This window comes from Oncorhynchus mykiss, chromosome 12, assembly GCF_057628025.1.
Source record: "Oncorhynchus mykiss isolate SJ-2025 chromosome 12, ASM5762802v1, whole genome shotgun sequence".
Classification (NCBI taxonomy): Eukaryota; Metazoa; Chordata; class Actinopteri; order Salmoniformes; family Salmonidae; genus Oncorhynchus; species Oncorhynchus mykiss.
Window position 1 is genome coordinate 30,670,229 of NC_143033.1, and position 22,657 is coordinate 30,692,885.

Here is a 22,657-nt window from a genome sequence, read left to right on the forward strand (position 1 = left end):
TAAACAAGAACCCGAGATCCTGTATTTTATGATAATTAACCTTAACTGAACGCAATGTCCTTTCAGTTTTGCCCCACTATCAATCTCAAGACCCAAACAGTCATTTGACTGACGTTTCAATAGAAGTGTGCAGCAGATGAACATGCATAGAGGAGCATCAATGTGACAGTCAATGCAGAGTAGTAGTAGGCCAGGCTACAGTAAACAGACGGAGTAGGAGTGGGCATAATACTCCATCCAGCAAGCAGCATAGGCTGGCTATAGGGACCAGTGCAGGCGTCACTCGCCGCATGTGCCAGTCTGTGTGTGCTCGCAGACGTGGGAAAAGGTTGATTTATAGAAATAACACATGTTCAAATTAGCTCGCTTTTTCTGAACGCACGCGCGTTGGATGCTTCACTATATGGAAACGATGAGAAGGAAAATAGTAATGTGGCTATAATAAATGAACAACCTGCTCGTTTTAGTGGGGGTGATTTTAAGCAAGCAAAACAAGAGACCTGCCTAGTAATGGAGAACGAGGCTGCGGAGCTGCTACAGCAGCAGCAGAGCTACGAGGACGTTCGGAAAAGCGGGTATCTCCGCAAGCAGAAATCTATGCACCGGCGATTCTTCGTTTTGAGGGAAGCCACGGAACAGGGCCCTGCCCGTCTAGAATATTATGAGAATGAGAAGAAATTCCAAAGCAAGTCACCTGTCCCGAAAAAAGCGCTGAATCTGGAGACTTGCTTCAACATCAACAAGCGGGCGGATTCCAAGAACAAGCACATGATAGTGATGTATACCCGCGGGGAGAGCTTTGCCATTGCCGCAGACAGCGAGGAGGTGCAGAATGAATGGTACCAGGCCATGCTGGACCTTCAGTGGAAATGTAAGCCATAGTACAAGGGTTTACTATACATGCTCAATTTTCCCCTTGTGCGTTTAGTCTGCATGGGCCAATGTTGGTCTAGCCATTCTGGATTGACATCCATTTGACATTTACATCTGTAACGCGACATCATGTTAAGGTATCCTTTATAGCCCATCACACGTGTGATGCTCTTTGTAGTGTGTATATATATATATATAGTACATTGAATACAGAATATTGCTATTATAAATCAAGATATGAGCAGGTGCATAGCAGTTCAAATGGGGTGGTGGACCACTGCTGCACGCGCACTGTCTCAGCAGTATAATAACCATAATAATAATGTTTTTCATCATTTACATTTTCCTGCATGTTACCCTACAACATTATTGCAAACGTGCATGAACCAGCATATGGAATTGTTGTATTCTTATTTGCGACCAAATAGGCTGCAGGACGCCATCATTCATAGCGCATAGTCTAGGCTACTGCAGAGGATGCAGCCGAGTAGTCCGCTGTATGTTTTTATTTTTCTACACAAAATTCTGCACGTCGTGCGCATAACCTACATTTCTGTGCTATGGCGTTGGCTGGCATGGGGGAGAGCCGCAGCATCTCCGTGTTTTCATTTGGAAACGGGTTTCTATTCGTTTCCGTCGTGTTTAAAGTAGGTTGTTATGCTGTGACACTAACTCCCACTGCTATCGTTTCAGTAGTAATATGATATAAAAAAAATATAATAATGATTGTAATAATGTGGCACATCATTTCCTCAACATTACGTTTGTCTTTATTGTAAGGGCGTAGATATTGTATTTTCTATTTATATAGGCATATGCAATTGGGTCGTTCCACTAATTGGGTACCTTTTAAGTAGTGTAACTTGGTCCCAAAAACGTTTGATTTCACCTAATTTTAACATCGTCAAGGAGCACATGTTCAACTTAATAAGAAACGTTTTTTCCATCTCAAGAGGTTAAATAAAAAAAAGACTATATTAATTGCCTATTAAGTGCCAAACAAATCAACAGTGTTGACTGTAACAGGGTGTCAATTAAAAACGCAAAAGGCACTCATTTCGTTGAACAACCCAATTTAAGATACACTATAGAGAACAAGGCTACACTAACACATATGTTGGTTTCTTGAGTGGAGCATGAATGTTGCTAGATGAAACATATCTGGAGTTACAATGTTGATGGTCAGTAATAACATTGTAATTAGAGTATTGACACCTTGTAGGTTATAAAGATTGATCATTTTCATGACTATAAACAGTCTTTATTGCACCAACCCAATAATGTTAAAGAAATGGTTTTGAAAAATATGCCTTATTCAAACAATATTAACTGTCACTCCACCACATGCTCTTAACCATCATGCAGGGTTTTTGTTAGATGAATCTGTCTTCAAAAATAGTGTTTTATGAATGCGTTCATGCAACAACACCTGCCTGCGTGAATAATGGGGCTAGTAATGTGTCTCTCACATGGACAGCGATTTTTAAGCCAGTTAAGGTGCGGCGTTCCTAAATGTGCAGTACGTGCTACAACTGACGTTCCTTCTGACCTTGACACTATAGGAATATTGTATACAATATTTTGGTCTCCTGTCTGTCAACCGTCGTAATGTTCTGTCTCTCTGTGTGTGTCTCTCTCTGTCTCTACACTGTATATCTCTTTGCATAGTTTTTTTGTCTTGCTGTGTATTGATATGTGTCTTTGTTGTGATTCTCTGCAGGTAAAAGCCCAGAGAATTGTGGCAGTGGTGGGGAGTGTGGACTCCCCTCTCCTCCAGGCCCAGCTTTTAAGGAGGTGTGGCAGGTCAAGGTGTGGCCTAAAGGGCTTGGCCAGGCCAGAAACCTAGTGGGCATCTACCGGCTGTGCCTGACCGACAAGACGGTCAACTTCGTCAAGCTCAACTCTGACATGGCCACCGTGGTCCTACAGCTGATGAATGTGCGTCGCTGCGGCCACTCTGAGAACTTCTTCTTCATCGAAGTGGGCCGCTCGGCCATGACGGGGCCTGGGGAGTTCTGGATGCAGGTGGAGGACTCGGTGGTGGCCCAGAACATGCATGAGACCCTGCTGGAGGCCATGAAGGCTCTGAGCGAGGAGTTCCGCCAGCGCAGTAAGTCCCAGTCTGTGGGAGCTACAGCTGGAGGTGGCACCGCCTCCAACCCCATCAGTGTCCCCACCCGCCGCCACCACCCCAACCTACCCCCCAGCCAGGTGGGCTTCGGCAGACGATCCCGGACCGAGACCCCTGGAGCAGGTGGGGCCAGCTGCACCAGCACTTCACCCACACCACGCAACGGATTCCCCAGGGCGCGTACAGCCAGCATCGGGGGAAGGATGGAGGAGGGTGGAGGTGGACCCAGGGGGGCATGGGCAAGTTCCAGTCCCAGCCTGAATGGATCCTGTTCCACTACACCCACCCTGAGACCCAAGCCCACCAGAGCTCCAACCCCAGCTAAGATCACTCTCAGCCTGGCCCGCTACACCCCCAACCCAGCCCCCTCCCCAGCCCCAAGCCTCTCCTCCAGCTCTGGTCATGGCTCAGAGTGTGGACTAGTTGGAGGGGCAATGGGAAATGTAGCCATTTCCTCTTACACCCGTGTCCCTCAAAGAGTCTCTGTGTCGGGCTCCCCTAGTGACTATGGCTCCTCAGACGAGTATGGCTCCAGCCCTGGAGAGCACTCCCTGCTTGTCCCCAGTCTGCCAGCAGGGTCCCATGGGGGGATGGGACACCATGCTCATGGAGAGATCTCTTCCAGCTACATAGTGATGGGCCAGAGAGAGAGCCTCCCTGGGTCCAATCAGCGTCCTCAGGGCCGCAGGATGCTGCGGCGCTCCTCCAGCAGGGAGTGTGAGGCAGAGCGCAGACTCCTCAGCAAGAGGGCCTCCCTGCCCCTGGCTGCCCACGAACGCCTGGCCCCTCGTAGGAAGGAGGAAGAGGATGAGGATGAAGAGTACACTGTCATGTCGCAGAGTATTAGCAGGGATGCCTTTGTGTCACAACGTGGCTCAGGGGGCTCGGCAGCAGGGGGCTCGGCAGTGGCAGTCGTGGTTGGGGAGACCCGGGCGAGGGCTGATGGGGTCCGAGGAGAGGTGGGAGGAGGAGGAGGGGCACCAGTGGACAGTGGCTACATGGCCATGTTACCCAGAGTGACAGCTTCTCCTGTTTCCCTCTCTCTATCTGTGGCCGTGTCTGACGTCGGTGCCAAACCTGGGGCTGATGATGAGTACATGGCCATGACTCCCAACAATAGTGTGTCTCCCCCCCAGCACATCTGCCTGCCTGTCTCAGAGGGCTACATGGTCATGTCCCCCAATAGCAGCTGCTCCCCAGACTTGCATGGAATGGCCATGTGGGGGAGCAGGGCCAGCATGGAGAGCCGAGCTGGCAGTGACTACATGAACATGTCTCCTATCAGCATCCGCTCAGCTTGCAGCACACCACCCTCCCAACCTGAACAGAACCAGTTACAACCCAAGATGGTCTACTCCTACTTCTCTCTGCCACGGTCCTACAAACACACACTCTCTACACGCTTCGAAGATGACTTAGATCAAGGGAAAAGAAAGGAGGGGGGTCATCATGACCATGACGGTCCTGGAAATCGGGGTGGACAAGTGGGCTACAGCAAGAGGGACACAGCCACAGTTGGCCCTGCAGGAGGCTGTCAACTCTCCCTCTCCTCTTCCTCCTTCTCTTCCAGCTCAGCTAGCAGTGAGAGCCTGGATGATAGGCCAAAATCAGTGGCAACAGGGGGAGGGCTACGACTAACAAGAACAGGGACAGGGTTCAGGAATGGCGGGTTCAGGAATGGGGGAGCACGCTCAAAGGACGGATCTTATCAGCAAAAACGTGCATCGCATGGCCCAGGGGGACAGCAGATGAAGCCTCGTCCCCTCAGTGTGTCGGTGGACATGTCTAAAGCTAACACTTTGCCAAGGGTTAAGGAGAATCTCCTTCCCACAGTGCCTCAGAGCCCTGGGGATTATGTCAGCATAGTGGTCAGGGGTGGTGACATGGGGTGCAGGAGAAGAGACCAGTGGGGGCCAGAGCATGGACTGTCAGTGACCCATGGAACCCAGAGGCCCCTGTACCGTCCAGCCCTCTGCCACAGTGGCTCCACCAACCTCCCCCGCAGCTTCTCTGTACCTCTGGCCACCTCCGCTGCCTCTGCTGAGTACGTCAACATGGACTTGGGGATGGGGAACTCCCCTTGCCCATCCCCCCGGAGCCCTGTTAAATCACCTTTCAGCCTGCCCCCAGCCATCGCCCCGAAGCCCCGAGTTTTGGCCCGTAGTAGGCCCTCTCCTAGGGCAGCAGAGGGCAATGTAGGTGGGCATAGGGCGGCAGTGCCAACAGACTTACCCACATCATATACAGACTACACAGAGATGGCCTTCAGCGTGGGTTCAGTGCCTAACCCTGCAGCGCTTGCCATGCACGCTGCCCAAAGATCATCAATGGAGCAGGAAACAGGCTTGGTCTTTCCCTCAGAAAAGTCCTATTCATCTCCTGCCCAGAAGCAAAGCAGCAGGCTGGCCAGAGACAGGGTTGACAGGGGCGACCAACTGGGACGGAGACGCCACCGCTCTGAGACCTTCATCATGACTCCTCCCTCTCTCCCCTTCCACCTATCCTCCTCAGGCTCCTTGTTCTTGGAGATTGCCCAGGCAGCATCGCCTCATCGGCACGGAGGGCTGGAGGGGGGTTCACCGTGGGAGAATGCACAGGCAGCTATGTCTCAATGTGCCATTCCTGCTGCACCTGTAGCCCAGGCTTCATCCTCTGGGTCTGCTGAACAAGGCCTTAACTATATTGATCTGGACCTGGCCATTAAGGACAGCTCTCAGGCTGGACTGGAGGGGGGAGCCACCATCCCCCACAACGTCTTCACATCCGTCCACAGTGGGGTAGTTGGGGGAGGCATGACTGGTTTGGGGAACAACCCTGGCTATGCCAGTATTGATTTCTGCAAATCAGAGGAGTTGAGAGCACATCATCAGAGCAGCAGGAAAGATGTAAAAGGTAAATGTACTCTATCTGTTTTCACCAAATGCACACAGAAATGAGTATGTTAGCTATCAAAAATATGATCAGTAGTAGAAATCTTTGTTATTCTGTGTGATGGAATACATTTCTGGCACACAATTGCTTCAGTGTTGGCTGGCCTCCTAAAATGACTGCTTGAGTTGAAAAATACATCTTATTTCACCATCAGAGTTTGCAAGGGTATTTACACATAGGGAAGCATGTACAGTTTTCAACCACTCCACAAATTTGTTGTTAACAAACTATAGTTTTGTCAAGTCGGTTAGGACATCTACTTTGTGTGTGACACAAGTCATTTTTCCAACAATTGTTTACAGACAGATTATTTCACTTGTCATTCACTGTATCACAATTCCAGTGGGTCAGATGTTTACATACACTAAGTTGACTGTGCCTTCAAACAGCTTGGCAAATTCCAGAAAATGATGTCATGGCTTTAGAAGCTTCGGATGGGCTAATTGACGTCATTCGAGTCAATTGGAGGTGTACCTGTGGATGTATTTCAAGGCCTACCTTCAAACTCAGTGCCACTTTGCTTGACATCATGGGAAAATCAAAAGAAATCAGCCAAGACCTCAGAAAAAAAATTGTAGACCTCCACAAGTCTGGTTCATCCTTGGGAACAATTTCCAAATTCCTGAAGGTACCACGTTCATCTGTACAAACAATAGTTACCAAATACAAACACCATGGGACCACACAGCCGTCATACCGCTCAGGAAGGAGATGCATTCTGTCTCCTAGAGATACACGTACTTTGGCGCGAAAAGTGCAAATCAATCCCAGAACAACAGCAAAGGACCTTGTGAAGATGCTGGAGGAAACAGGTACAAAAGTATCTATATCCACAGTAAAAATAGATCTATATCGACATAATCTGAAAGGCCGCTCAGCAAGGAAGAAGACACTGCTCCAAAACTGCTTTAAAAAAGCCAAACTACGGTTTGCAACTGCACATGGGGACAAAGATCGTACTTTTTGGAGAAATGTCCTCTGGTCTGATGAAGCAAAAATAGAACTGTTTGGCCATAATGACCATCGTTATGTTTGGAGAAAAAAGGGGGAGGCTTGCAAGCCGAAGAATACCATCCCAACCGTGAAGCACAGGGGTGGCTGCATCATGTTTGAGGGTGCTTTGCTGCAGGAGGGACTGGTACACTTCACAAAATAGAGGGCATCATGAGGCAGGAAAATTATGTGTATATATTGAAGTAACATCTCAAGACATCAAGTTAAAGCTTGGTCGCAAATGGGTCTTCCAAATGGACAATGACCCCAAGCATACTTCCAAAGTTGTGGCAAAATGGCTTAAGGACAACAAAGTCAAGGTATTGGAGTGGCCATCACAAAGCCCTGACCTCAATCCTATAGAAAACTTGTGGGCAGAACTGAAAAAGCATGTGTGAGCATGGAGGCCTACAAACCTGACTCAGTTACACCAGCTTTGACAGGAGGAATGGGCCAAAATTCACCCAATTTCTTGTGGGAAGCTTTTGGAAGGCTACCCGAAACGTTTGACCCAAGTTAAACAATTTTAAGGCAATGCTACCCAATACTAATTGAGTGTATGTAAACTTCTGACCCACTGGGAATTTGATGAAAGAAATAACAGCTGAAATAAATAATTCTCTCTACTATTATTCTGACATTTCACAATCTTTAAATAAAGTGGTGATCCTAACTGACCTAAGACAGGGAATTTTTACTAGGATTAAATGTCAGGAATTGTGAAAACTGAGTTTAAACGTGTTTGGCTAAGGTGTATGTAAACTTCCGACTTCAACTGTAACACCAACACTCCTTCTCAAACGACCTCAAACAAACCCTGTCACCTTTTTGTCCATCTATGAGAGGTTGTCGAGACCAGTGGTTCCCAAACTTTTTATAGTCCCGTTCCCCTTCAAACACTTAACCTCCGGCTGCATACCCCCTCTAGCACCAGGGTTAGCGTATTCGCAAATGTTATTTTTTGACATCATTGTAAGCCTTCCACACACACAATATACTATACATTTATTAAACATAAGAATGAGTGTGCGTTTTTGTCACAACCCGGCTCGTGGCAAATGACAAAGAGCTCCTATTGGACCAGGGAGCTAATAATAACAAAATAATAATCAATAATTTTGCTCTTTTTTTAGCCATCTTACATATAAAACCTTATTTGTTAATCGAAAATTGTGAATAACTCACCATAGGTTAATGAGAAGGATGTGCTTGAAAGGATGCACATAACTCCGCAATGTTGGGTTGTATTGGAGAGGATCTCAGTCTTAAATAATTTTCCACACACAGTCTGTGCCTGTATTTAGTTTTCATTCTAGTGAGGGCCGAGAATCCACTCTCACATAGGTGCGTGGTTGTAAAGGGCATCAGTGTCTTAACAGCGGGATTTGCCAAGGCAGGATACTCTGAGCGCAGCCCAATCCAGAAATCTGGCAGTGACTTCTGATTAAGTTCAATTTTCACAGAACTGCTTGTTGCAATTTCGATGAGGCTCTCTTGTTCAGATATCGATAAGTGGACTAGAGGCAGGGCATGAAAGGGATAACGAATCCAGTTGTTTGTGTCGTCCGTTTTGGGAAAGTACCTGCGTAATTGCGTACCCAACTCACTCAGGTGCTTCGCTATATCACATTTGACATTGTTCGTAAGCTTGAGTTAATTTGCACAAAAACAAATCATACAGTGATGGAAAGACCTGTGAGTTGTCCTTGTTAATGCAGACAGAGAAGAGCTCCAACTTCTTAATCATAGCCTCAATTTTGTCCCGCACACTGAATATAGTTGCGGAGAGTCCCTGTAATCATAGATTCAGATCATACAGGCGAGAAAAAACATCACCCAGATAGGTCAGTCATGTGAGAAACTCGTCATCATGCAAGCGGTCAGACAAGTGAAAATTATGGTCAGTAAAGAAAACTTTAAGCTCGTCTCTCAATTTACAAAACGTGTCAATACTTTGCCCCTTGATAACCAGCGCACTTCTCTGTATGTTGTTAAAGCGTTACATTGTTGCTTCCCATATCATTGCATAGTGCAGAAAATACACGAGAATTCAGTGGCCTTGCTTTAACAAAGTTAACAATTTTCACTATAGTGTCCAAAACATCTTTCAAGCTGTCAGGCATTCCCTTGGCAGCAAGAGCCTCTTGTGGATGCTGCAGTGTACCCAAGTGGTGTCGGGAGCAACTGCTTGCACACGTGTTACCACTATGTCTCCCTGTCATAGCTTTTGCACCATCAGTACAGCAGTTACGTTTTGCTACATACGGACCGTTAGTGTAACAGTTAATGTGATTGAATGTTAATTATTTGACTAGGCTACCTGTATATGACAGTGTGTTGTTATTTCACTGAACACTAGATGGTTTAATTTTATTTTTGGCAGTGAAACGAGGCTACTCGGGCGAGAAAAAAACCTCACCCAAATGTATAGCCCCGTTGGAAAATATAAATGGGCTGTTTGAAAATGTGAAGAAAAAAAAGTATATATATACAGTATATATACAGTATATATATATATATATATATATATATATATATATATATATATATATATATATATATATATATATGTAAGTATTTATATATATATATTTTAATGTGAATCCCATTTTATTTTGGCGTTCCCCCGACGTTATTGCGTGTACCCCTGGGGGTACTCATTCCCCAGTTTGGGAATACCTGGTCTAGACAATTGATTGTGCTGGGTCATGAAAGCTAAAGTGTAGCCCATTGATGGCTGGAGAAATAAGGGCTTTCATTGTACAGGGGTTACAATAAGATCTGTGTGGCACTCAACTATGATTTAGCATTATTAACATTGGTTGCCTTTTTAACACAGCAGAGGTTGTCATTTGTAAACTAGGACTGTTTTAGTTTGTAAAAACTTGATAAAGGCTAACCCTGGCCCCACCACCCCTGGATTACACAGGGATTAGATTGGGGAGGGGGACAAATACACACCAGGTTTACCTCCCCATTAATTCTAACCAAATCCAATGAAGGAATTCTTACTTCTGGAGAAATGCACACTAAAGAGTTTAAGAGTTAATGTTTTGTTGTAACCCTTACCCTCTTAGCTGTTTTTCATGAGGATTGCCTTTATAAAAGCTTGTGTTACTGTTGTAAGGACACCATCTTCTACAGTGTTTACCGCTGGTGTAATTAATGAACACTTCTCACGTCAAGGAGAGCCTTTGGGTGATGCACCGTAAGCCGTGTATAAAGAACTGAAGTGGAATACAGGTTAGGTTACATGACATCATCCTTTAGCATTCTTCAATCGGATGACTGAAGTTGAACCATAAACTATGACATATCTGGTGGTCAGCAGGCTGTACATCTAACCATGCCCTGACCAGTGTCAGTGGTCTTCGTCACCTGTGGTAGAGATTGTTTGCTGTCAGTGTATGTCAAAGGATTACTCATGAGCCCTGTGTCAGCAGCATGTACACAGTGTGTTACAGAGCCTGGAGAAAGGAGCCAGATATTTTGGGTTCTTTGATTTTGCTTACGTCAAAGGAAGTCTTATTCCCTTTGTTTCCTTAGTGATGCCAATGAAAGTGTTGTTGTTTTCACTCTGCTCCCCATTGCCCAGTTCTACTGAGCATATTCTCTCTTTTTCATTTCCTCCTTGTTGTGAAACCATTTCCTTAACCCCAAGGTGCTTATCCTTCAGTGTGTGATTGAACAGCCCAGTCAGCTCTTGTGTGGTAACAACAATCACCAAGCATAAAGTGGTTACTCCTCTTAGTGCAATGTTCAGTTCCTCACCCAGCCAGATACACTTGATTTATGGATCTTTGTTTTTGCCCTAAAGCGTTCAGCCATGTCTGATGTGTACATTGGCTTCCCGTCTGTGAGAAGTGTTGAGCTGCCTTCCAGGCTGAGATTTGTATAGCTGCCTGCCAGGCTCAGGGTTGTCTATAGAGAGTCTTTCGTAATCACAAGTGGGCGTTCAGAGAGTGAAGCCAATTGATTTGTCTACTGGTAATGAGCCATTTCAGATGGGTGGAGGTGGAGGGGTCAGGATTGTGGCCAGGTGTTTGTGTTGATGTGTGGGTGGCTTGTTGGCTTTAGACTTTCACGTGGCAAATGCTGTAGGATGTTGTGTGTGTGTGTGTGTGTGTGTGTGTGTGTGTGTGTGTGTGTGTGTGTGTGTGTGTGTGTGTGTGTGTGTGTGTGTGTGTGTGTGTGTTATATAGAAATGGAAGCCAGAGTGTATTTATATGATCCAATGACTGGAGAATTTATGTTTATCAAAGGGAACAAAACTACATTGCAATGGAGGATGATGCAAGAGGTGAGAGAGGTTTATGGATTAACATTGTCATCTGTCCACTCTGGTTGAAGGTATACAGTTTATTAGGTACACCCATCTAGAACCTGGTCAGACCCCCCTTGCCTCCAGAACATCCTGAATTATTTGGGGAATTCTACAAGGTGTCGGAAATATTCCACAGTGATGTTGGTCCATTCTAACAGAGTCATGTTTCGGAGGACTCATGACTCCTGATCTTCGCCTCGCCCGAGTCCGTAGGGGAGTTGCAGCGATGGGACAAGACTGTAAAAATACCAATTGGATCTCACAAAAGGGGTACAAAGTACACAAAAAAATGTATTTAAAAAAATGGAATAGATGGTGGTACATTTATGCTGTGAACAGCCCATTCCATCGCATCCCAAAGATGCTCTATTGCGCTGAGGTCTGGGGACTGTGCAGGCTGCTTAAGTACACTAAACTCGGTGTCATGTTCCAGGCAATGTTTTTCCACTCCTCAATTGTCCAGTTTTGGTGATCACATGTCCTCTGGAGCCGCTTCTTCTTGTTTTTAGCTGATAAGAGTGGAACCCGGTGTGGTCGTCTGCTGCAATAGCCCATCCATGAAAAGGAAAGGAAAAGGGGGATACCTAGTCAGTTGTACAACTGAAGGATCAACGAGTTGTGCATTCCAAAATGCCGTTCTGCAGACCACTGTTGTACTGTGCTGTTAGTTGTCTGTTTGTGACCTGCCTGTTATGCAGGATTCTTGCCATTCTCCTTCGACCTCTCACGAACGAGCTGTTTTCTCCCACAACACTGCCTCAGACTGGATGTTTTTTGGTTGTTGCACCATTCTCTGTAAACCTTAGACACTGTCTTGCGTGAAAAGCGCAGCAGGGTGGCCGTTTCTGAGAAACTGGATCGACAATCATACCACACTCAAAGTCACTTAGGTCACTCCTTTTGCCCATTTTAACGTTCAATCAAACAGTAACTGAATGCTTTGATGCCTGTCTGCCTGCTTTATATAGCAAGCCACGGCCACGTGACTCACTGTCTGTAGGAGAAATACATTTTCGTGAACCAGGTGGTGTACCAATAAACTGGCCTGTGAGTGTAAATAGTGAGGGATGAATAGTTAGTTTTTAGTTAGTTTATGGATGTTGAAATATTGAGTTTTTATGGGAACAGAATGCAGATTCTTTGTTAACAGATGAAATATGAGCGAGAGAATAGAGCTGAGAACTCTTGAGAAGGGAGGTACGGAGGACGAAGAAGGCCTTGTTCCAGCTCTTTACAACAGTGCTTGTGTTGAGAGTTCCAGCACTGACTAAGGTCACTATACAAGCAGTACTGTAACAGTAGCAGTGGAGGAGGCAGATGGGGCTGTTGAGCAGAACAGAACAGAACCATTTCAACCTGAGGTTGAGTCATCAGGTCTTTTGTATGTGCTTCCTGTGATGTAGAAGAGTAGTGGGGGACCGTAGGCTACTCATGGTGGTGGAGGCCCAATGCCATGCTTATAAACCTCTTTGAAAACTGTTTCTTCAGACTTGACAAATAAAATGTATTTTAAAAAATTCATGATAATTTGATTTGGCCACATTATAAGGAGTCCCCTGTTTTTTTGTTGGCTCATATTTAGTGTAGCAGGAGTGGAATGTGTTGTGTTGTTGTTGCCACGACTGAAGCAATGACCAAGAATGCAAAGCGCCCCTTGTTTTGTGATTGGGCTGAGTGTTTACTCCCCTTTGCCGTCTTTGGATCCACTCTTTGTCCCCAAGCTGGTTGTTCCCAAGCAGAACCCTGATATCCTTCTGTTCTACTCTCTAGTGCTGCTCACAACCATCTGTGGTGTATTGGAAACCTTATTCTTCAGAATAACCAATCATAATAATTCCAAAAAGGGTTATGGTTTTAATTAACTAATAGTAATTGGGTTACTGCCCTCCAAAGATTGTGATTGGCTAATGAGAGGCAAGGGAGGGGGTCACCTGGGAAGGCAGTAGGGTTATTAGTAGGGCTGAAGCAGCAAAGAGTGATGGCTAGCTGTGTTAACTGTGTGAATGTGAAATAAACGTGTTCCGTTGTTTTACAATTAGTGAAGTCTTGGAGTCATCAGTAAAGAACCCAGCATCTAAGATGTAACACCATCCACTCAAACACTTCCATGTGAGGTCATTAATCACAATGGTCCTATGAATATTCTCTTTTCTCCCTGATTTTTCTGTTGTTTTTGTGTCAATTAAAACGGCATTGTTTAAGTGATACACTCTGAGATGTAATGTTATTTTAGCTTTCAAAAGCCATGCTTTTGTAATGCTGAAAACAAGACAAAAATATCATTATTTGATGCAGCTTTCAAACATGTCACACAATGAAATGGGTGGGGGGAAGGGAGAGGGAGAGGGGGGATTCAGTCTAGCTCACTCTCAAACAGACTGAAAAGGAGACAGACAAAGGAGTTTCCCAGTGGCATTGTTAATGACCTGTGTACAGACAGCGAGGAAAACAAAAAACAAAATCTATTGATTGACATTACAGTTACGTGCGCGTGTGAGACCGATAGAGACAAAGAAAGAGATCTCCTTTTTTCGGGCGTCTCAACCATTTTCCCATTAGGCTTCGGAGGTGATTGTAAAACCTCTCCTTGATGGTACTGCTAGGATGTTTGTTAACACCTATATTTATTCTTCCTTTCTTTCAGAATGTTAATGACACATCTTCATGTGGACATTACTCCTGGGATTGAGCAGCACTGTCCAACACTCCTCCTTCTAACCATGGTGGGGTTGGTGGGCAACGGGATGTTTCTCACTGGAAGAGGAGTAACAGAGGTGAAGATATACCCATCAAATCATCATTAACTATTTGTCATCCTATCCAGTTGTTGCTATCCAATACTAATGTGTGCCAAAAAACTGCTGGTTATAACCAACACGACATGGTTATTTGAGGTAGAAAAATCTAGCCAATCAAGAGTGATTACAGCAACTCCAACCAACAACAAGGATCTAATGATATTTTGTTTATTTTTCCTAAGCATAAACTTCATGGAAATTGTTATAAAAATGTGAAATAGTATAAAGGTGCATACAGAAAACAATATAGTATAAGCTACAAAAATATAGAAATATATATATTATACTTTTTAAAAAGTGCCTAATTTTTTGAGTGTAGCCATTTTTACACAGGGAATGTTGAACAGGTCTGTTAGAAGGGAAAATATGTTGGTCTTGAATATAATTTTGTTAAGAATATTGTGAATACTGTATGTTGAAAATGTAATATAAAGTTATATAGTAAGAATAATCAAACTGCCTTACCGTGTTTGTGAAAGTACTTAAAGAATAGCCTCTTTTTACTTTATGCTGTGCCTCATGCTTCAGTCACAATGAAGGCTCTCGTTCTCTCACTTTCCTGCCTGAACCCTACCAGCTGGATCTCAGCCAACAACTAATGCTGCATAAAGACACACACACACACACACACACACACACACACACACACACACACACACACACTTTAATAGTCCTATATGTGGTCCAGCTGAGTAGATGAGGTTGATAGTAGTCACATTTACTGCTGAGATACTTGTGTTTGCCAGAACATTATTACACAAACAGGCTGAGAAGGGGATTGGATGTCTTATCAATGTGATTAAAGGTTCCTGTATGGCATGTGTGTGTGCAAGAGCATGATTAGAGTGGAGATGGATATCAATTAATTATGATATTTCCAGACCACATGATGGCTTCCCACAGCCTGTCAATTACCAACAGGGTAACTTTAATTTATTTCATAATAATATTCATCCCTTAATCACTTGCTTGTTAAAGGGGCAATCTGCTGTTGCTACATCCATTTTTGGACTTATAAATTGATGATATGTGCCCACTGATTCTTAAAGAATTTAACTTAGAATTGCCTCATGAGCTTCGTTCCTCTGTCGTGTCTCATCAGAACCCCAAATATGAGCTTGTTTTACTCCAACATTTGTAAGCAAAGTAAATGTAAGTAAATCAAACATGGTTAATACAATCATTTTGTTATCATGTATTAGTCCTTCCATCGCTCTGTCTGAATTTGAGAGTGGTTACCTTTCTCCAGCCCCATCCCTCAGCTTCTTTTTTTTTACTGAAACAAGGAAAACTCTTTGTTTCACCTGCTAAATGCTGCTTTAAGGTTCCCCCCTCTATATAACCACAGACAATTACAATCATATCACACACACGTCCCATGTTTTAAATGTTCCCAGATCTGTTTGTGCTTTCTTTCCAACTCCAAATGACCATAGGAGCTGGCACGATAGTACAAACAGACCAGGAACCAGGGTACATCCTCTGTGTATCCCAAAAGACACTCAAGTGCCTGGCTGCCTGTGTTTTTTGGTGTCCTCACATTCTACCGGTTACCCTCACTCATTCTCACTAGGTTCCCATTCCCTTATATTTCCCTACCCCTCCTGTACCAGTCAGATTCTCTTGCAGAAAAACTATTGGTATTTTTGATGTGGTGGCACAGTTTTATGAAATCACTTTAGTGATTTGAACATAGCCCACCCATTAATGCTAGTGTCTTGTGCTTTAATGCAGAGACATTTAGTGCCAAAATCCTGTATTACATAGACCAGTGGATTACTCATACTTCACTATGGTAGACTTATGCTGTTGTTGCTCTTAAGTTCGTTTCAACATACAGGCTAATGGCATTGCTTAATGGGACTTTTAGAATATGCCTTTCTTTCTTCTTCCCTTAAAATGATTATTCTTATTTGGGGATTTTCATTACTGAGTTTCTCTTACCTCATAATCATGTCTAGAGACTCTGAACAGACGTGACAGTTGGTCTGAAGCCCCCCAGGGCTGTCTGAGAAGGGTTCAGGATCACACCTTAACTTCCCCAGGGCTGTCTGAGAAGGGTTCAGGATCACACCTTAACTTCCCCAGGGCTGTCTGAGAAGGGTTCAGGATCACACCTTAACTTCCCCAGGGCTGTCTGAGAAAGGTTCAGGATCACACCTTAACTTCCCCAGGGCTGTCTGAGAAAGGTTCAGGATCACACCTTAACTTCCCCAGGGCTGTCTGAGAAGGGTTCAGGATCACACCTTAACTTCCCCAGGGCTGTCTGAGAAGGGTTCAGGATCACACCTTAACTTCCCCAGGGCTGTCTGAGAAGGGTTCAGGATCACACCTTAACTTCCCCAGGGCTGTCTGAGAATGGTTCAGGATCACACCTTAACTTCCCCAGGGCTGTCTGAGAAAGGTTCAGGATCACACCTTAACTTACCCACATGTTGCTTCACTTAACCACCGTAGCTATGGAAAAGTCCAATCAAGAGCTTTGTATTTTACTGGGTATCGTTTTACCTCTCATTTTTTTTGTGGTGTCTTTTAATGCCTTATTATTTTCTATATTAACTCTCACATGATACAACAGCTGTATAAAGGCGCTTTTTAATCTAGAATAAACATAATTCTGTCAAGTCTGAATACTCTTTGTGTGGTGAACTGCAGAGATGTGTTCTCTGTTGCTGTAGTGTGTTCAGCATAACGCCATACAAAGTGATGTAGAAATGAGACATATATATATGTATATATATATATATATATATATATACTGAAACCCCTCATCATATCAAAATACATGCCAATAGTTGTGGGAAAAGGGTATGATATGTACAATCATGGTAATAATTCCTATTACCAAGGAGAGAGCTGTATACTTATTTCAATGCTATTAATATTACAATGACTGACAATGATGTATAATGTATTGTAAAGAGGAGAAGGGGCAGGATCTATGGGTATGTACAGTATTCTGTGTATAAGGGAGTAGGCTTCAGGGGAGGGATATGGGCATGGGGTTCATGAAAATGTTATGGAAAAGATTTGTGTTCAAAACAGAATAATGCTGATGAGTCTTGCCTGTGGTGTAAACAATGTCACTTTGTTTCTTGGAAAAACGGAGGAATGAAATAGAAAGAACAAACTTTATTGTGTGTCGTGTCTGTTTCCTAGATCAATGGCAATGTTATTCAGATCAAATTCATTAGAGCCACTGAAGTGGTTCAACGTGTCAACAAACAAACCAGCCAGTCTAGACTGTAATAAGCCATCAGCGAGCCAGCTGAAATAAGGATATGCCTGGGGGACAGAGGGGTGCTGGTTGGCTGTACATGTTTATTATGCTCGTCTTCCTGAACACAGACAGTCACAATCCTTCCTACTGTATGCAACTTCATGACATCAGAGACTTCTGAATCCTCACAACATACACACTGGTTGGTAAGGATAAGGGTAAGGGTTGGGACGCACATATACACAGTTTTAGTCTATTTTTTATTTGCTAATTGTTTTTATCTTTTACCTCTGCATTGCTGGGAAAAAGGGGCTCATAAGTAAGCATTTCACAGTAAAGTCTAAACCTGTTGTATTCGGCGCACGTGACAAATAAAATTAGATATGATTCGATTTTGATTTATTCCCAAACCTACAGGATAATAGTACTTTATCTGAGTGGAAATTGAAATGTGATTAAGCATCAGATATAAACAGTGAGGAGATGACCTATTAATCATAAACACATGACTTTGACATGTCTGGTCACTTTAAAATTGAACAAAGAGTGAAATAATCGTTTTTTTCTTGTGAACACAGAACGTAGGCCTATTATGGACGAAGTTATCCAATAGGAAAAACAAGATGAGGGTCTATACAATATATATAATATAACTGATGTTGACGTTTCAGCTCTGAGGCCTTTCTCAATACCAATCACAAAGTGACAATGACAAAGTTTGTTACGGATAAACTCATTTGACTCAATGTCTCAACATTACAGTTATATTTCTGCATAGACTCAAAGCATCTGGGTTTGGATTCAAATAAACACGTTTATTCGTTTTCAATGAGACGTGTTGGGATGTAAAACTCAGATGTTTCTGCCACATTTTGTTGTGCTTCAGCCATCATTTAAATGGTGATGAGAAGCCTAGCAAGCTTAACGTTTTCTCCATAGGTCTTCTTCTGCATGCACAGAAAACATGTGTGTAGGCATGTTTTATTCATGTTTTCTTGTCAACAGTATTTTTGCCTCGTTTGCAGACTTTATTGAATCTTTATGAATACATATAGCGCCATCTAGCGTACACTGACAAGCATTTACCCTGCAATGCAGGCTCGATTGAAGCCATGTAACTCCCCCCAAAGCAGGACATTTTATAGCTGGACAATCTTTTAAAACTTTTCTTTAAAATTCAAGGAAAATCTGATATCCTCTTTGAACAGAATGCGTTGGATCTCATTGATTTCCAGTTACATGTTGTGGAGAGGCCTTCCTCTCACACACCCACACCTGACTCTTCCTTTGGTCCAGGTTAATTGAGGGCTGGGATCCTCACATTCAGCCGCATATTCAGCATCCTCCTGAGGATCAAACAAAGGTAATAAAGGAAGTTATTAGGAAATATTTCCTTTAAAGGCCCAGTGCAGTCAAAAACATGATTTTTATATATATATTTCCACACTATGTGGTTGGAATAATATTGTGAAAACATAGAATTATGATAATTCCCTTTCAGTGTAAGAGCTGTTTGAAAAGACCGACTGAAATGTTATGTCTGTTTTGGTGGAGTGGAGTTTGGCCTGCCTGGTGACAACACACATTTGTTAATAGACCAAAAAAAAGAGAGTTCCAAATCTTTGTGCCAAAAACAGATCGTTTTCAGGTTTCCCCTCCCAACTCAGACCACTCACAGACAGACCTGAAACAATCTTGCCTGAGAAGTTGCTCTTTGCTAAGAAGCTATTTTTGTTTATTTTTGACAATTTTAATTGAAAACAATCACAGTAAGGTACTACTTAATTCGATTTTGAGATAATTAAAAAAAATATATATATATATATACAGTGGGGCAAAAAAGTATTTAGTCAGCCACCAATTGTGCAAGTTCTCCCACTTAAAAAGATGAGAGAGGCCTGTAATTTTCATTATAGGTACACTTCAAAAATGACAAACAAAATGAAAAAAAAAATTCCAGAAAATCACATTGTAGGATTTTTAAGGAATTTATTTGCAAATTATGGTGGAAAATATGTATTTGGTCACCTACAAACAAGCAAGATTTCTGGCTCTCACAGACCTGTAACTTCTTCTTTAAGAGGCTCCTATGTCCTCCACTCGTTACCTGTATTAATGGCACCTGTTTGAACTTGTTATCAGTATAAAAGACACCTGTCCACAACCTCAAACAGTCACACTCCAAACTCCACTATGGCCAAGACCAAAGAGCTGTCAAAGGACACCAGAAACAACATTGTAGACCTGCACCAGGCTGGGAAGACTGAATCTGCAATAGGTAAGCAGCTTGGTTTGAAGAAATCAACTGTGGGAGCAATTATTAGGAAATGGAAGACATACAAGACCACGGATAATCTCCCTCGATCTGGGGCTCCCCACCCCTGTGGGGTCAAAATGATCACAAGAACGGTGAGCAAAAATCCCAGAACCTAGTGAATGACCTGCAGAGAGCTGGGACCAAAGTAACAAAGCCTACCATCAGTAACACACAACGCCGCCAGGGACTCAATCCTGCATTGCCAGATGTGTCCCCCTGCTTAAGCCAGTACATGTCCAGGCCCGTCTGAAGCTTGCTAGAGAGCATTTGGATGATCCAGAAGAAGATTGGGAGATGTCATATGTTCAGATGAAACCAAAATATAACTTTTTGGTAAAAACTCAACTCGTCGTGTTTGAAGGACAAAGAATGTTGAGTTGCATCCAAAGAACACCAGACCTACTGTGAAGTATGGGGGTGGAAACATCATGCTTTGGGGCTGTTTTTCTGCAAAGGGACCAGGACGACTGATCTGTGTAAAGGAAAGAATGAATTGGGCCATGTATTGTGAGATTTTAAGTGAAAACCTCCTTCCATCAGCAAGGGCATTGAAGATGAAACGTGGCTGGGTCTTTCAGCATGACAATGATCCCAAACACACCGCCCGGGCAACGAAGGAGTGGCTTCGTAAGAAGCATTTCAAGGTCCTGGAGTGGCCTAGCCAGTCTCCAGATCTCAACCCCATAGAAAATCTTTGAAGGGAGTTGAAAGTCCTTGTTGCCCAGTAACAGCCCCAAAACATCACTGCTCTAGAGGAGATCTGCATGGAGGAATGGGCCAAAATACCAGCAACAGTGTGTGAAAACCTTGTGAAGACTTACAGAAAATGTTTGACCTCTGTCATTGCCAACAAAGGGTATATTACAAAGTATTGAGATAAACTTTTGTTATTGACCAAATACTTATTTTCCACCATAATTAGCAAATAAATTCATTAAAATTCCTACAATGTGATTTTCTGAAATTTTTTTTCTCAATTTGTCTGTCATAGTTGAAGTGTACCTATGATGAAAATTAAATGAATGAAAATTATCATCTTTTTAAGTTGGAGAACTTGCACAATTGGTGGCTGACTAAATACTTTTTTTGCCCCACTGTATATATAAAATCATGACATGAAATAGAATAACTTATGGAGGATATCTGCTTTTCTAACTTCTTAAACATTTCAAGGAATTTGTTGTAATGCATTGCTTGGAAATATGGTTGAGATCTTTACCATAAAAGAAGACAGTTGGTGAACTCTCTTTAGAATTCATAATCTATAGCAGAAGATAGTAATTATTCACTGCAGTAAATAACTGACACCACCTAACCTTTGTTTATTTCATACAAATGGGACAGTGCCCTCTATTGAATAAAAGGTTAAAACAAATATGTGGGTAAACAACAACATCAATAAAACTATGTAGGTGTTAAATAGTAGACACACAGAAAGTGTGGGCCCCATAGCCTCATAACATAAACCAAACCAGATTGTGTGTGCGTACGTGCATGCTTGCGCGCGGACAGCCAGTCACAATGTCCCCATCACCTCTCTACCCCTCCATCCCTCCAGCTCCTCCAGCTCCTCCACCCTCCATCCCTCCAGCTCCTCCAGCTCCTCCACCCTCCATCCCTCCAGCTCCTCCAGCTCCTCCAGCTCCTCCACTCTCCATCCCTCCAGCTCCTCCAGCTCCTCCACCCTCCATCCCTCCAGCTTCTCCACCCTCCACCTTCCAGCTCCTCCAGCTCCTCCATGCTCCATCCCTCCATCCCTCCAGCTCCTCCACCCTGCATCCCTCCAGCTCCTCCACCCTCCATCCCTCCAGGTCCTCCACTCTCCACCCTCCGCCTCATCCCTCCATCCCCTCCAGCTCCTCCACCCTCCATCCCTCCATCCCTCCAGCTCCTCCATCCCTCCATCCCTCCAGCTCCTCCACCCTCCAGCTCCTCCACTCTCTACCATCTGCCCTCATCCCTCCTTACCTCCAGCTCCTGCACTCTCCACCCTCGGCCCTCATCCCTCCATCCCTCCAGCTCCTCCACCATCATGCCTCCAGCTCCTCCAACTCCTCCACCCTCCATCCCTCCATCCCTCCAGCTCCTCCACCCTCCAGCTCCTCCACTCTCCACCCTCCGCCCTCATCCCTCCATCCCTCCAGCTCCTCCACCCTCATCCCTCCATCCCTTCAGCTCCTCCACTCTCCACCCTCCACCCTCATCCCTCCATCCCTCCAGCTCCTCCATCCCTCCAGCTACTCCACCCTCCATCCCTCCAGCTCCTCCACCCTCCAGCTCCTCCACTCTCCACCCTCCGCCCTCATCCCTCCATCCCTCCAGCTCCTCCGCCCTCATCCCTCCATCCCTCCAGCTCCTCCAGCTCCTCCACCCTCCATCCCTCCATCCCTCCAGCTCCTCCATCCCTCCTTCCCTCCAGCTCCTCCACCCTCCAGCTCCTCCACTCTCCACCCTCCACCCTCATCCCTCCATCCCTCCAGCTCCTCCATCCCTCCAGCTCCTCCACCCTCCATCCCTCCAGCTCCTCCATCCCTCCTTCCCTCCAGCTCCTCCACCCTCCAGCTCCTCCACTCTCCACCCTCTGCCCTCATCCCTCCATCCCTCCAGCTCCTCCAGCTCCTCCACCCTCCATCCCTCCATCCCTCCAGCTCCTCCATCCCTCCTTCCCTCCAGCTCCTCCACCCTCCAGCTCCTCCACTCTCCACCCTCCACCCTCATCCCTCCATCCCTCCAGCTCCTCCATCCCTCCAGCTCCTCCACCCTCCATCCCTCCAGCTCCTCCGCTCTCCACCCTCCACCCTCATCCCTCCATCCCTCCAGCTCCTCCATCCCTCCAGCTCCTCCACCCTCCATCCCTCCAGCTCCTCCGCTCTCCACCCTCCGCCCTCATCCCTCCATCCCTCCAGCTCCTCCAGCTCCTCCACCCTCCATCCCTCCATCCCTCCAGCTCCTCCATCCCTCCTTCCCTCCAGCTCCTCCACCCTCCAGCTCCTCCACTCTCCACCCTCCGCCCTCATCCCTCCATCCCTCCAGCTCCTCCAGCTCCTCCACCCTCATCCCTCCATCCCTC

At 44.8% G+C, this 22,657-nt stretch overlaps 1 protein-coding gene across 1 annotated transcript; it reads left to right on the forward strand.

Annotated features, from left to right (window-relative positions):
• The first annotated feature begins 256 nt into the window (after positions 1 to 256).
• Positions 257 to 17,182, forward strand: LOC110537392 (insulin receptor substrate 1-B). Its single transcript, XM_021623408.3, has 3 exons — positions 257 to 871; positions 2,594 to 5,896; positions 13,897 to 17,182. The coding sequence occupies exons 1-3, from the start codon at positions 511 to 513 to the stop codon at positions 13,902 to 13,904; spliced, it is 3,672 nt and encodes a 1,223-aa protein (XP_021479083.3). The 5' UTR covers positions 257 to 510; the 3' UTR covers positions 13,905 to 17,182.
• Positions 17,183 to 22,657: the final 5,475 nt, after the last annotated feature.